Below are 16,483 nucleotides of genomic sequence, written 5' to 3'. Positions count from 1 at the left end.
TTTGGGATGTTTTTGTTCTTCTTTCTCTAATTGCTTTAGGTGCAAGGTTAGGTTGTTTATTCGAGATGTTTCCTGTTTCTTAAGGTGGGATTGTATTGCTATAAACTTCCCTCTTAGAACTGCTTTTGCTGCATCCCATAGGTTTTGGGTCGTCGTGTCTCCATTATCATTTGTTTCTAGGTATTTTTTAATTTCCTCTTTGATTTCTTCAGTGATCACTTCGTTATTAAGTAGTGTATTGTTTAGCCTCCATGTGTTTGTATTTTTTACAGCTCTTTTCCTGTAATTGATATCTAGTCTCATAGCATTGTGGTCGGAAAAGATACTTGATACAATTTCAATTTTCTTACATTTATCAAGGCTTGATTTGTGACCCAAGATATGATCTATCCTGGAGAATGTTCCATGAGCACTTGAGAAAAATGTGTATTCTGTTGTTTTTGGATGGAATGTCCTATAAATATCAATTAAGTCCATCTTGTTTAATGTATCATTTAAAGCTTGTGTTTCCTTATTTATTTTCATTTTGGATGATCTGTCCATTGGTGAAAGTGGGGTGTTAAAGTCCCCTACTATGATTGTGTTACTGTCGATTTCTCCTTTTATGGCTGTTAGTATTTGCCTTATGTATTGAGGTGCTCCTATGTTGGGTGCATAAATATTTACAATTGTTATATCTTCTTCTTGGATCGATCCCTTGATCATTAGGTAGTGTCCTTCTTTGTCTCTTCTAGTAGTCTTTATTTTAAAGTCTATTTTGTCTGATATAAGAATTGCTACTCCAGCTTTCTTTTGATTTCCATTTGCATGGAATATCTTTTTCCATCCCCTTACTTTCAGTCTGTATGTGTCTCTAGGTCTGAAGTGGGTCTCTTGTAGACAGCATATATATGGGTCTTGTTTTTGTATCCATTCAGCCAATCTGTATCTTTTGGTGGGAGCATTTAGTCCATTTACATTTAAGGTAATTATCGATATGTATGTTCCTATTCCCATTTTCTTAATTGTTTTGGGTTCGTTATTGTAGGTCTTTTCCTTCTGTTGTGTTTCTTGCCTAGAGAAGTTCCTTTAGCATTTGTTGTAAAGCTGGTTTGGTGGTGCTGAACTCTCTCAGCTTTTGCTTGTCTGTAAACGTTTTAATTTCTCCATCAAATCTGAATGAGATCCTTGCTGGGTAGAGTAATCTTGGTTGCAGGTTTTTCTCCTTCATCACTTTAATTATGTCCTGCCACTCCCTTCTGGCTTGTAGAGTTTCTGCTGAGAGATCAGCTGTTATCCTGATGGGGATTCCCTTGTGTGTTATTTGTTGTTTTTGCCTTGCTGCTTTTAATATGATTTCTTTGTGTTTAATTTTTGACAGTTTGATTAATATGTGTCTTGGCGTATTTCTCCTTGGATTTATTCTGTATGGGACTCTCTGTGCCTCCTGGACTTGATTAACTATTTCCTTTCCCATATTAGGGAAGTTTTCAACTATAATCTCTTCAAATATTTTCTCAGTCCCTTTCTTTTTCTCTTCTTCTTCTGGAACCCCTATAATTCGAATGTTGGTGCGTTTAATGTTGTCCCAGAGGTCTCTGAGACTGTCCTCTGTTCTTTTCATTCTTTTTTCTTTATTTTGCTCTGCAGCAGTTATTTCCACTATTTTATCTTCCACCTCACTTATCCGTTCTTCTGCCTCAGTTATTCTGCTATTGATCCCATCTAGAGTATTTTTTATTTCATGTATTGTGTTTTTAATCGATGCTTGATTCATCTTTAGTTCTTCTAGGTCCTTGTTAACTGTTTCTTGCATTTTGTCTATTCTATTTCCACGATTTTGGATCTGGGAAATAGAATCTTGGAGCATCTTTACCATCATTATTCTGAATTCTTTTTCAGGTAGACTGCCTATTACCTCTTCATTTGTTAGATCTGGTGGGTTTTTATCTTGCTCCTTCTCCTGCTGTGTGTTTTTCTGTCTTCTCATTTTGCTTATGTTACTGTGTTTGGTGTCTCCTTTTTGCAGGCTGCTGGTTCATAGTTCCCGTTGTTTTTGGTGTCTGTCCCCAGTGGCTAAGGTTGGTTTAGTGGGTTGTGTAGGCTTCCTGGTGGAGGGGACTAGTGCCTGTGTTCTGGTGGATGAGGCTGGATCTTGTCTTTCTGGTGGGCAGGTCCACGTCTGGTGGTGTGTTTTGGGGTGTCTGTGGACTTTTTATGATTTTAGGCCACCTCTCTGCTAATGGGTGGCGTTGTGTTCCTGTCTTGCTAGTTGTTTGGCATAGGGTGTCCAGCACTGTAGCTTGCTGGTCGTTGAGTGAAGCTGGGTGCTGGTGTTGAGATGGAGATCTCTGGAAGATTTTTGCCGTTTGATATTATGTGGAGCTGGGAGGTCTCTTGTGGACCAGTGTCCTGAAGTTGGCTCTCCCACCTCAGAGGCACAGCACTGACTCCGGGCTCCTCAATTTGGGATGATGTGTTGTCTATTCATGTATTCTACAGATGCAGGGTACATCAAGTTGATTGTGGAGTTTTAATCCGCTGCTTCTGAGGCTGCTGGGAGAGGTTTCCCTTTCTCTTCTTTGTTCTCACAGCTCCTGGGTCTCAGCTTTGGATTGGGCCCCGCCTCTGCGTGTAGGTCGCCGGAGGGCGTCTGTTCTTCGCTCAGACAGGACAGGGTTAAAGGAGCAGCCTCTTCGGGGACTCTGGCTCACTCAGGCCGGGCGGGAGGGAGGGGCACGGAGTGCGGGGCGAGCCTGCAGCGGCAGAGTTTGGCGTGACGTTGTACCAGCCCGAGGCGCGCCGTGCGTTCTCCCAGGGAAGCCACCCCTGGATCCCGGGACCCCGGCAGTGGCGGGCTGCACAGGCTCCCGGAAGGGCGGTGTGGACAGTGACCTGCGCTCGCACACAGGCTTCTTGGCGGCGGCAGCAGCAGCCCCAGCGTCCCATGCCCGTCTCTGGGCTCTGCACTTTCAGCCGCGACTCGCGCCCGTCTGTGGAGCCCCTTTAAGCAGCGCTCTTAATCCCCTCTCCTCGCGCACCAGGAAACCAAGAGGGAAGAAAAAGTCTCTTGCCTCTTCGGCAGCTCCAGAGTTTTTCCGGACTCCCTGCCGGCTAGCTGTGGCACATTAGCCCCCTTCAGGCTGAGTTCTCGCCGCCAGCCCCAGTCCTCTCCCTGCGCTCTGACCGAAGCCCGAGCCTCAGCTTCCAGCGCTGCGCGCCCCGGCGGGCGAGCAGACAAGTCTCTCGGGCTGGTGAGTGCCGCTCGGCACCGATCCTCTGTGTGGGGATCTCTCCTCTTTGCCCTACCCAGGTATGTGGGGAGTTTCTTGCCTTTTGGGAGGTCTGGGGTCTTCTGCCAGCGTTCAGTAGGTGTTCTGTAGGAGTTGTTCCACGTGTAGCTGTATTTCTGGTGTATCCGTGGGGAGGAAGGTGATCTCCGCGTCTTACTCTTCCGCCATCTTACCCGGAAGAGAAAGAGAGCTTTCAGCTGACATAATCAGGTAAATCTTCATGGAAAAGTTGTACTTGAGATGGACATTTCGTGAGCCAAGTGATAGAGAAGATATGGGGAAAATTAATGTCCATTATTTACAAATTGGATTACAGCTCCAGCTGGGGCTCTCATCTTTGTATCTTTTTTTTTTCCATGAAGAACTAAGTAACAATGAGGGAAATAGTTAACAAAATTTAAGAAGTCCATAAATAAATCTCCACCCAAAAAAGTATTTTTCTATGTAATATAATAGAGAACCAAATTCATGGAGTCTCCTGAGATGAGCCATTGAGTTGGTTTGGAACTAGGATTAAAGTCCAGTTTTATTTTACCCTCTGATGGTTATTCTCCAGATAGCTGATCATGTCTCTTTTTTTTCAGTTTTATTCCAATCTCCAGGTATTTTATTGAGCTCAAGCTCTATATTGCTGTATATTCAGTATTTTCTCTAAACTACTAAGTAATTGGAACTTAATTTGGAAAATTATGTACAATAATAAAATTGCATTAATGATATTTCCCACCATGCTATTAACTTTTATGCTTTTTATAGCCATGCAATGAAACTGGGGCATGGTTACTAGGTAAGCCGTTCCATACCAAGTAAGCCATTGCACTAAATTACTTCCCTTTGATGAAGAAAGATTCACCAGCATAGCCTCATTAAGGAACAAAACAGTCAGGGGAAAAAAAATCTTTGACTTCATCAAAAGAGGCCCACCATGTTTATTTTGAAAGACATGATCACACTTAGTCACTACTTGCTGGCCAGTCGCCAAGTTTTTTCATGAGTTTTTGCATTGGCACCAACCTTCTGTTATTAAATTCATATTTCTCTTAAGCATTAGCTTCAGGATGAGGTGCTTTAAAAAAAATTCAACACTATACTCAGCATCAACTGTAACTAGCTGTCTGAAAGAAGAAATGATTACATTTATGATTTTTTGGCCCTTAATGCACAAGGGATGATCCAACATCATGGGACTTACCCTTGTGGTCCTTCCTCCCTGCCCTGCCTCTAAGAATACATCAGAACAGTGGGAACCCCTGGCTGTGCCATTGCTCACACAGCTGGCAAATGGCAAAGATCATCTTGCAGAGCTCACAGGGTCATTATTTGGAGAAGCAATTCAACATTCCTGCAGCTCCTGTGGGGTGTTGCCTCTATGGATTTACTCCCTATCTCTGTCATGTTGACACTCATCCATGACCTGTGTTTTCCAAATTCATACCTCTGCTCCTATTGAATGGCTCCTACAGAACTTGAAACATAGCTAATCAGATTCTATTCAGGGAAATTTTTAAAGTGCCAAGACTTTTGTTTAATACTGAAAAATATGGATGCGTTTAGAAACTGACCTGAAGGTATTATTGGGAATATAAGGGAAGTGGAAGTAAAACAGTTATATGTCCTCGTTTGACTATAAAGATGAGGTGAGATGTATAAGTCTCACACTGTATTAATTTCAGAGTAATTGTTAACCATCTAGTAATCATTTTAGTGAGTATTCATATAAAAATACAGGTTAAAATTTCATTTATCAAAAACAAAGTGGAAGGAAGTCTTACCTGCCACACAGGCAAAATTGTTAATTCATTGAGTTAGAATGTATTGAATGTGTACCACATGCTGGAGACAATGCAAGTCACTATGGATACATAGATGGCTAAGGCATATCCCTATACAAACTTAAAATCTAGTGGGAGAGAGAGATAGAGACTACTAAACAGGGAAATTAATCTATGACATGGTCAATGTGATGAATATTTGTTTAGTTCTCACTGTGCCCAGAACGTCAGACAACAAATGGTGAATAGTTACACAGACACCCTGAGACATTGTTTCTGCCTGAGGAATATGCATCTGACTGTTGGATATATTATTGGAATGGAGAGAGGTTTGGGTGGGGAGACGTCAGAAGAGTTCTCCAGAGACCTGTGTGAGTAAGATCATTAAGGACAGATAGGGTGGTGGTTACCAGACTAGAGGAAGGTGTATTTGAGATAGACCATAAAAAAAGAATCTCAGAACTTAATAAAGGAAAGAAATCAATGGCGGCCCTTGTAGAGTCAGTTTAGAGGAATGGGCAGGTAGCTTTGCTGCTGACTGTGATGGCAAAATGACAAATTCCCTTGTCGTGTAGCCATATTAATCTGCTAGGTAGATGTCAGGGCTAGGTAGAACATAATATGTACAGGGTCATCTGAAAGCTACTGTGATGTTACCTCCTCCTCTATATTCTACGTGCTTCTGATACACATCTACCCCCAAGGCATTTCCTCATCTGCCCATCATGGTGCCTTTAGAAATGTATTAGCTCAGATATACATTATATCTCCAAAGTCCCTCCAAAGAATATAAAAAATCCTAGGACAGAGCAACATATGAAGGCATTTCTGAATCTTAACACCTTAATGGTATAGATTGTTGATTGGTAAGTGAGCTACCTAGAAGAGAGATGTATGTTGAACATGGGCAGGCAGAGGTTGTATCTGAAGCATAGATGACCCTGAAGGAATGAACATCAGAATGAAATTGAAGAAAATAATGAAAAAAATTAAAATGACTTCTCCTTGGGGGAGTCAAGGAAGGACAACCGTATCAAGTCACTGAGGAGGCCTCAATGCCATTACAACATTCTTATTTGTACTTAAAAGTTGGTAATGAATGTCATCTGCAGCTGGAACCAGAACTGGGCCTGCAGCAGATTTCATGCCTTCTTTCCAGGTGTCACTACATACCCATATAATTGTAATTCTGGGGAAGAAGGGAAAAAATATAAAAAGTTTAACTAATCCTTAAAGACAAAAAAAGAATGTCAGAATTTTCTTTTTAGGATTTGCCATATGTGTCTTTCCTGGAAGCAATTCCTTTCAAAGACAGAATTACCATAGCACACATGGATGCTGCCCACACAGGTAGTCTTTCCCACTCACAGGAAATACAGAGACATTCAATATAAGTGCATAAATCCTCCCATTGCAATGATATCTATAAATGTGACATTTCCCCAATGTAACTGTTGGTAGACATGTCTGAGAAGAAGTAAAACTACCCTGAGCCTAGTTTCCCTCCTGGTATCTTAAATTGAACATTTTGAATCCAAGATGTTTCCCTTATTAAATGCCTGTTCAAAGTGGAGCACTATAAATACCATAGAAGCAGACTCTACCTCTTCAACATCTTAGAGGCAGGCCCTTAGCCATCTCCGTGGTACTGTACATGTGGCTGGGTCCAGTAAAAGGCAGTAAAGTGATGCCATGGGCCACTTGGAGATTTGACTCAGGCTTTCTTGCCTCACCCAGAAGGTTGAATTCTCTGGACTCATGTGAGCCTACATGCTGGATTCAGGGGCATCCAAGTTTTGTATAATGCCTTAATATACCTCCCAGAGATATCTAGTATGAGAGAGATTGTCTGAGACTTTCTTAGAGCTATTTAGAGTTCCCGAATAGGATTTTTTAATCTCCTGAGTTGGTCCTAGAGAGTGGGATTAGGGAGGAGTCATCATTGAATAAATCCACTTCTCTGTCACAGCCTAGTGCAGGGTTTCTCAATCTCAGCATTATTGCTACTTGGGATCAGATAATTCTTTGTTGTGCTGTGCACTGTAGACTGTTTAGTAGCATCCCTGGCCTCTACCCACTAGATACCAGTAGCAACACTCCCGTCCAGTTGTGACAACTACATATTTCTCCAGATATTGTCAAATACCCCTGGGAGCAGGGGAGGGAGCACAAAATTGCCCCCAGTTGAAAACCACTAGTCTAGTGAAAGTATGAAGAAAAAGATTTTAAGGTAGCAAGAGGCATGAATTAGGTTATGATTCTAGGATCTCGCTCTATAAGAAACACAAGTGACCACTCTAATTGAACACCCCCAGTCATGTGTTGTCATCATTCCCTAGGCATGTCCTTACTTAGCTATTACCATTAACGTATTATAATCCCTGTTTTTTTATTTGACTTGCCCATTATATTACATATCGTGGGAATTTAATAAATGTTAGTGAGTTTATGGATGAATATGGTGGGTACAGTATAAAATTGATTATATGTTTGTGTCTGTGGTGCCATCTCTGGTGTTTCCTCTTCCAAGGACCTTTGCAGAACCAGGTGTGCAACAGTGGAGACAGGGCAGGCTATTTAAAAAAAAAAAAAAAGATGGTTCCTTAGCTGTCAGTTCTTCCAAGCGATATTCTTTATTATCTATTATTCAGTGCTTGCCATGTGCTAAACATCCTACCATCTGCCAACACAGTGCACTGTAAATAGACTTTTCTCAAGCATTTTACAGTCAGAGGAGAAAATTGATCATTACTTAAAATGGAAAATTCCTCTTATAAGTAAACTGATAAAGAAATTAAATAATAAAATGAAGAAAGGGTTACAAAATTCTGGGTAAGGTACTTTCCCTCTTCCCACCTCACCAGCCAGTGCTCACTGGTTCCAGATTATGAATGATAAAGGTGCATCCATTTGGTGTCCAGAGATGTTGAAGGTTCTAGTATTGTAAGATTATGTGGGGAGTATAGATACATAAGTATGGGCCTTCAGCTCCACACTGATGGTGAAAGCTGTGTCTTTGTACCATCTTCTTTGTGGGCACTTTGACAGTTAATATTGGTGAGTGCCTATGATGACAGGGCCCAGAGAGGCACTTGTTAAGGACATCTCACATAGTACTCACAACAGCCTTGCAAGATAGGTGTATCATTCCTGATTTTCAGATGAGGCTGAAATTTTTTAGGAAGAGGCAGAGCTGGGATTCAAAAGATACCTAACAACTCCAAAGTTCTTTCTTCTACATCCCAGCAACACTGTCTCTTTTTATTTAATCAGCCATCCTGTCTTATGGTTCAGTCCTGTGCTAGGTGTTTTGAATAAAAAGAGCATCATCATGGTGCCTGCTTCCAAAGATGTCACAGCCTAAAATGGAAAAGTGGTAGGAACAGGTACACAGACAAACATAATACACTTAAAATTTATATAAAGTAAGTATGTACAAAATGCTTAAATTGTGTAAAATGATGGAAAAGATACTGGTTCTCATTCATCACTCTAGGAAGCATAGAGTTCTCTGTCTGTAAGTATGGTCAAGCTAATTAGAAAGCTCAGAGATTACACTTAACTCAGTAAGACTGGATACCTTCCTGTCCTCCTTTAGTAATTTAATAGGGAGTCAAAAAGAACTAATTACCTTTGCTTGGGGGAGGTAAGCTGTATTTCAGCTTAAAGCCTTAATTCATCTTTTTACCCACAATGCTTGCTGTTGCACATTTATTTTGTGGTTTCCATTTTAAGAGTTGACAGACAATAGTTACGTTGAGCAGTGGCAGAGGACACACGCCATCACACTACACATTGTAAATGCAAAGCAAAACTGGGGAAAATTTGCAGGGAGATGACCGGCAAAGTACGTGTGAGATCCCATGCTCTCTCCCTGACAAAAGGCCGTACCAGGACCACCTAAATGGAGATGAACCGCCTCCCCACTCCTGTAACGTGGGACTTGTAGGTGACCGTGTAATTGTGGGCACTTCCTGGTCAAGGGCGGGTCCAGTTAGAAAAGAGGCCTCCAGAGTTCCTTGTCTGGAAGAGCCATTTTCTGTTGAGCAAGTTCAAACCTGTTGAGCCAGCAGCTTGCTGGGTAGGGGATGAACTTGTCTTTGGCATTGAAAGAATATTTGAAGGAATAGTTTTAGGGCTCTTATCTGAACGTGGGAAAATGGGCAAGGTGTCCCCTGTAGAGTTGATGCAGCTTTTGCTTCTCCAAGCTCACACTTGCTTAATTTCCCATCGCCTCTTTTTTGTTTCTTCCCCACTCCCATTTATTTTTCAGTCTCTGTTTTCTCTTGCTCCTTCTTTCTTCTTTTTGATGTTTGTCACTCTCCCTTTGGTTTTTGTTGCTGTCCCTATTCCTTAAAAATTTTATGAAGGCAGTTTTTCCCTTTATTTTCAAAATGTGTTGATATTCAGTAGTGTTTCTTACAGTATTTCAAGCTGAACTAAAAAAATGTCGAGAAAAAGAAAAGTGAACCTGACTTTCTCAAACTTTCTAAAACTTCTATTTGAGAGCAGGGAAAAGGTTCAGGTCATTTCTTATTTTTATCTGAACAGTTTTCCCATCCAAATAGTCAGCATAAGGAATGTAAGAAGATTTAGGGGAATACAGTCATGGTCATGAATAATTCAAATATACATTAAGAATGCAGAACTTTTGGAGCAACCAGTACATTTGATAGAGAATATTGGAAGAACACTAGGGAATGAAAACAAATATCACCCCTTCTTATCATTTTTATTAAAAGGACACGCTGGGAAGAAAAACAGATTTTTTTCCCCAATTTATAAATCATAAAGTATCCTGGAACCAGGACTCAGATCTTGTTTCTTAAAAGGGAAGTCAAATCGAACCACAGTAGCAAGCAGAACTTCTTGCTTTTCCACTGTTATCTTTTTATATCCATTCTTATGTACCGTAAGTAAGCTTTTTATAAACAATCAGACAAAATTCAGATTATTCATTCCAGACATCTGGACGTATTTCACTCTTGAAATAGATATATTTATTTTAGACACTTACTTTAGGTATATCAAGTTTTCAAGAAAATATGATTATTTCCATTTTAATAATAATAAACTAAACAGGAAGTGATTTTTTAAAAAGAGGGTTACTGAATTGTGGAGTGGTCCGATAATATTTTCTTCCAAAAGCTAGTGTGATCATGTTGTGCAGGGATTGCTGGCACCACATGCTATCATTACAGCCTTGATACATTCAGTACAATTAAAACCCTGAGTACATCATTATTTCTTTAACACCTGGTGCCACCTGTAATGACACCAACCACAGTGCTTAGCACAGGCTAGATATTCAATAAATGTGTGTTCTTCTTCTTCTTTGAATCGGTCTTGCAAGTATTCATCTTTGATAGTCTTCAAAATGCCATCTGTAATTTAACATAGAAAACTTCTTTTTCTTTCGTGGTTGACAAATAAGCAGACCTTGATTTCAGTCTCTGAAGCACCCTTTGACTACCATCTATTTGGGATCCACCATCTTTTTAAAAGAAAAAATATATATCATAAATATTTTCAGTATTTAGCTCTAAAGTCCTTTTTTCTTTCTATAAGAGTGAAGTAAAAATTAAGTATTTTAAACCTTATCTAGGCCATTTTCTCTGAGTAAAAATTTACCTTGTAGGAGCCCTTATATATTCATTGGTATATGGTTAGGTGAGTTTTGTCATTAAAATCCTAGAAAGTAGATTAAAAATTTGAAAGTCTTAGGAGAGCCCTGGAATCTACCACATAATGCATTGCTGTAACTAACTGAAATTAATGTGAGTGAAATTATAGAGTTCTTGCTTTTTCTTCTCTAGTGAAATTCTGAGAAAGTCATCCAACCTGGAGGAGGACAGCAATTTATCACTCCAGAGCACTGAAGTTCCAGGAAAAAGGCGCGCATCACTGGGTAAGCTATCCTCTTCTGCCCAGTTTGGAACAGGCCTTTTGGAACAACCAGTAAAGGTCTAATCTTTAAAAGTTATACTTTCAACTTTTCAAACAAAGATGGAATGCCTAGAATATCCCTAAGAGATCTAAATATTCCTTATGGTTGCCTGAGTGTGGTGGTACAGTTTTGCAAAGGTCTTGGGAATAATTGGAAATTAAGTTCTTACTGAAATACTGTCTAGGAACAAAACCCTAAATGGCACTAGTGTAATGTTGAGAATTACACACTTTCCCAGAATTGACTAGGGACTCTTCAGTGGCCTGCAATTAGATAACACTGGGATGGTTAGAATGCCCATCAATAAAAAATGTTGGATAGAATCTCAGAGATTTGTCCAAACTTTATATTTTACAGATGAGGAATATGAGGCCCAACAAGGTTAAGCACCCTCCCTGTCCCAGTCATCCAGCTGACCTGGTACTAGAGCAACTGCCAAGATGGGACTCTTCTAGCTGTAGTCTTCTTCCTCCCACTCTACCACTCAGCATCAGAGTCATTCATCGTGCTTGTGTACTTCTTTCATTCACAGCTAGGCCAGTGGCCCTGAGACAGTAATGTGCAGAATACCCACAGGCTGAGCTTCCTGAACCCTATGTCCAGGTGCTTTTGCTGCAGATGGTCTTGAGAGACACTCGTTAGAAGCCACAAATTGAGAGTAAACTCTCAAAACAGCAGGACTGTTTTATATTCATTAGCAAATAATTATTGGGTGCCTGCTATCATGTAGGCACTGTCTTAGGTACTGAAGATACATTAGTGAACAAAACAAAGATTCCTGTATGTCAGAATATGATTGGTGATCTGGGGAAAAAAAGGGGTACCTTTAAAAATGCCATGCGATATTTAAGATTCTATGATATTAACATTCCAATACAAGTTGGTGGACCAAATGAAAAAAAGTCCTTTGTTATTGTAGTAGGAATATGGCAATGAATGGTTTTGAGGAGTTAACATGCTGTTGTGAATGATCTCTGGGTGTTTGGCTGAGTAGGTTAAAGCACAGTAGAAATAAGATCATACTGTTGTGGTCCAGTAAGCTTTGCTTTGCTCAGTAGCCACAGATTATATTTCTTAGCCTGGCCAGTCACCTCACAAATGTATTGCTTTGGTCTAGAGGAATCAGTTGGTAACTTCTTAAGCCCAGTGAGCATTTTAACAAAGCCTAGGCCCCACTGATGTTAGGTCACTGTATCTTTGAATATTAAGATTCTTGGTTGTGAGGATAATAAAGTATTTCTGTACACAATTTATAAAAGTGAACACACTGGCTTAATGAACATCCATGCTATAGATCTGAACATACTCTTCCAGCTAATGCTCCTAACCAGGAACACTCTGCCACATTATAACTAGTACTGGATGAGGCCACTTTGGGAATTACTTAATTAGCATATACTGTAGTCTGGACTAATTGCTTCCTCCCATTTATTTGATCTGAAACACCATTCAAAAACCACTTTGGGGAGGAGAGAATTTATGATCCTAAGCAGATTTTAGCCTCCCAATTGAATAATTAAAAAAAAAAAACATTATCACCAGATGTGCACTGGCAGATCCTTTGAACAGATGTTGAGTATGATGGATCTGTGGAGCTAGTGGAGGCACCTCAAATCCTCTAGGCCTGAACAGAAATGATTCAGTTTATTAGGCAATAATATTGGTGATAAAGTTTAACGATATAAACTGGAATGAAAGCCAATGACATCCAAAAATGATTGGAAAAAACCCCAAAGCAGACCAAAACCATCACAGTTTTATGTGAAAGGAAAAACTGATGGACTTTGCCATTTTGCCAATATGAAACTTTCATGGAAGATGCATATTTGAGCGTATTCTTGCTGTGGAGTATATGAGAGCATAAGTGATATTTATGGATTCTTATGTGAACCTGCCTGTGTGTGTGTGTGTGTGTGTGTGTGTAGTATGCTAATCTCTTCTTTCTTTTACAACAGCCACAGTATTTCCTAGTCCAAGTTGTGATTTGGAAAGTAATGGAACAGATACTTTCAATAGTAGTCAAGTGCTTGCCTGGATCCTTAGTTTGGAAAAGGTAATTTCACTCAGTTTTGTATGGACTCATAATAAAAAGCAGGTAAACAAATGCCTCTTAGATTAATAGAGGAATCTTCCAAACAGGAAACATATTCCCATTTGGAGTAATATCTCCGGGAGATTCTTTTCTTGGGAGCTCTTTCATAAAAAGCTTAATTTTGAGGCATTCTAAATTCCTTAAGTTCTTGGATATTTATTTACTTCCCGGTTAAGTCCCTTAATTGAACTTAAGATTTTCATTTAGTAAAAAATAGGGTGGCATTACATGTGATCTTTTAATTTCCTGAAGCAGGAAAGAAAAAATGCTGTGTGAAAGCAGATGAAGCTTTAACACCCATCAGACATGCTGCCTCATCTATACTAATAATGCTTTTGGAAAAATTAGAGCTATAAAAAATATCTCCCCAAAGTAATAAAATCCCTTTCCTTAGCGGGATTTAAAGCACTTACCTATGGATTTCCGTCTGTTTACCAGTCTTCCACTTTAAGATTCCAGATTGCAAGATGATAAACATCATTTCTATCGGAGGTGTAAACTGGCAACCTATGAGCTATATGTGTATATGTGCACATATACGAGGATTTTGAGAAATTGAATTTGAATGCCTTTAGGCAGAAGAGGTACTCTTCTGTCAGCTACGATCCTCACTTTTCCTTATTGTCTTTTATCCAACCAGATTCATAAGTTATTTGGCTGGCCGATGGGCATTTGAGTCCTGCTTTATGTGCTCTTCAGAAATTAAGAGGAGATCATTTTTAATATTTTGCCATGGAGAGACTACTACTCTCTCTCTCTTTCTCTAACTATCTATCACACACACACATAAGAATTTTTAATAATATATCCATGTCTTATGTAGTAGACCTTTCTTCCATCTGAAACATAGGGACATAACTCTGGTCTTTATATTCCTGTGACCATAACCACTGCTGCTTAATTGTGTCTATTAGTTCCCCTTGAATTAACATTCTGTATAACTGAGGCATCTTGATAAACTTGTTTATGTCGATAAGCCAAAGAACAACACAAAAATGTATGTCAGGAAAAGGCACCATACCTATCAAGGCAATTCTGCCAGTGCTGGTTGAAATATAAGACTTCCAGGGTCAGTCCAGTCTAGATTTTGAAAGTCTAGTTTATATAATAGTTGAGGTACCTAAAGCACCCTGTGTAGCTGAGGAAGCCCCAACATGTGCCCACGTATTTCTGGTATAAAGCCTCCACAAATCATGCTAGAGTGCAAACTAGGGAAAGTTATTTTATTCCATTCTATTTCTTCTTTATTGGTTCCCAGAAGCAAACAACCTTGCATTGTATAAGTTAAAAATTCTTTAATAGCTAGAATAGCAGTGCTATTCTCAAAAATACCACTTTATTGTATTGAAACTCCCAGGTTCTCTTTCTCATATGGAATAAAATTTCAGAATTTTGTGAGGCAGCACAGAGTCATGTATCCGATGGAGATAAGTCAAAAATGAATTTTCTATGTATAGATACATATTTCAGAGTAGTTGGAGCAGAAGAGGGATGTAAAAATTAGGATCACATATTGATGCCTCTGTCAGCAATCTCTCTGATTCCTTTTTCTTTCTGTTTACTGCTTTCTGCAACCCTTGCAAGAATAAGTAGAGAAATCATTCTGGGGTGAGTTTATATGTAATATTAAGAAAGAGATGTGGATGAATGACTAGAAGACCTGGCACTTACAGTATCTCCTGGAATAAGTGGAGCCTGTCTTGTTTCATTACATTTAGAAGTTGAATCACTGGAAGGTAGAGTGTAGATTTTGTGATATAAAGGGAGGATGAAGTTAGCTAGCCCTCACCTCACAGGTTATAATAATTAATTACTAGGAAGGATGCATTAAATATTGCAACTAACTATAATTGACTCTGTAAATATCTAAAGAACTTAATGGTGAATGGGATCAATATTATAGATGAAAATAGTGCTGCATCTGTTAACTGGTCTGTACTGTGAAATATATGGGGGACTTCCATTATGAAAATGCTTTCCAATTATTGCCTTTGATAATTATATGCTTGTATGTATTTTCATATATGTTTTCTTTTTTCTTTATATGCATAATTCTTAAATGAAATAATTGCTTTGCAAATGAAACATGATCCATGTTTTTCCACTTCTCTAAACAAACACTGTTGGTCTTGAGACTAGACTCTGAAGCTCTTCCTTTTTGGAATTCTTCCAAAGATCCTGGCCACTTTCCCATGAAGTGTCACAAATTATTAGGACACCTAAGTCTCTGCTGTTAAATGTCCAGGAAAAGCTTAAGATTTTTAAGCCTGAAGATTTTTGTGAAACAAGATCTAGTAAATTTAGGTTGTCTAGTCAGAGACAGGAAATGTGTTCAGTTAAAAAAATCATATGCAAATCTTTTAAATCATAAAGATGACAAGAGTTACCACATTCACACATTCTCTCAGTGACTTTTCATGGGTAAACCGAATGTATTTTAGTGTTAATTTAATAGTTGCTATAGTGCAGGACCTTAAAATGGCTATTATGTAGACAGGTCAGTTTCCTTGATGACTAGGACACGTTAATATCTATATCTACTAACATTATTATACCACTCTTCTCACACACATTGCTTTTACAGCAAAATTCGACTTCAGAAGATATGCGAAGAGAACTGTGTGAGAACTATCCAAGATATACTGCTGATTATGCCTTCTCTTGGACCACTCTAGGGAAAAATGTTTTTAACATATTTTGCCTGTCCAACATGACCCTTTTAGAGTCTTCTCTCCAAGAACTAACAAACCAGTTCTCTCAGGTGAGTGTAAATATTTTAACATGATCAAGATCTCATAAACAATAGAAAGAAGTGTATTGTTTCCATTGTTGTATACACAAAGTGACTCAAAATGAATTAAAGAGCAAATGCATAGCCCACATGGACTAGGAAATGCTGACTGAAATGTTGGCTCACCTTTGGCATGAATTCCTTGCACAGAGATTCACATGCAATGTCTAATTCTAAGTAATATGTCTATTTGCTATTTAAATGTGCAGGATTGAAATTACGTTAATGTTGAACCAAAAATATTGCATTATGGTTAATGTGGAGACATCTTTGTAGATGAAATTTGACTTTGCTCTATGGTGAATGAAGATTGACTGTCTTCTCTGAGATATTTTATTTAAGTGAGATTACTCAGGATACAATGTAAGTTTAATAGTTACACTATCAGAGCCTTATAACTCTCGGAAGTTAGAATAATGGATAATCTTTAAAATGTTTCTTCTAAGGTCAAACCCAATTTACAAATTTGACTTTTTATGAAATAATATAATCCCTCTTTCCCAAATATTATATATTAAAACCAAGAACTTTATAATATGGAGTGCTAATGACCATTTTCATATGCTAGTCTTAAATTAAGATGTGAAAATAAGACACTGATAATCTTCT

At 38.9% G+C, this 16,483-nt stretch overlaps 1 protein-coding gene across 2 annotated transcripts in view; it reads left to right on the top strand.

The window, feature by feature from the left end:
• Positions 1-16,483, top strand: part of ABCA12 (ATP binding cassette subfamily A member 12) — a gene marked incomplete at its 5' end in the record, with an annotated part of 187,496 nt that overhangs the window by 64,989 nt on the left and 106,024 nt on the right. For both annotated transcript variants that reach the window (XM_081242250.1, XM_081242249.1), the window contains 3 exons: positions 10,861-10,952; positions 12,947-13,053; positions 15,668-15,844. In XM_081242250.1, coding sequence (XP_081098376.1) covers positions 10,861-10,952; positions 12,947-13,053; positions 15,668-15,844 — 376 coding nt within the window. The remainder of the gene's footprint in view (positions 1-10,860; positions 10,953-12,946; positions 13,054-15,667; positions 15,845-16,483) is intronic.

The sequence above is a fragment of the Mesoplodon bidens genome (assembly GCF_964165515.1).
Source record: "Mesoplodon bidens genome assembly, chromosome: 8".
Classification (NCBI taxonomy): Eukaryota; Metazoa; Chordata; class Mammalia; order Artiodactyla; family Ziphiidae; genus Mesoplodon; species Mesoplodon bidens.
The sequence above is the reverse complement of the archived record's forward strand: the minus strand, read 5'-3'. Positions and strand labels throughout refer to the sequence as shown.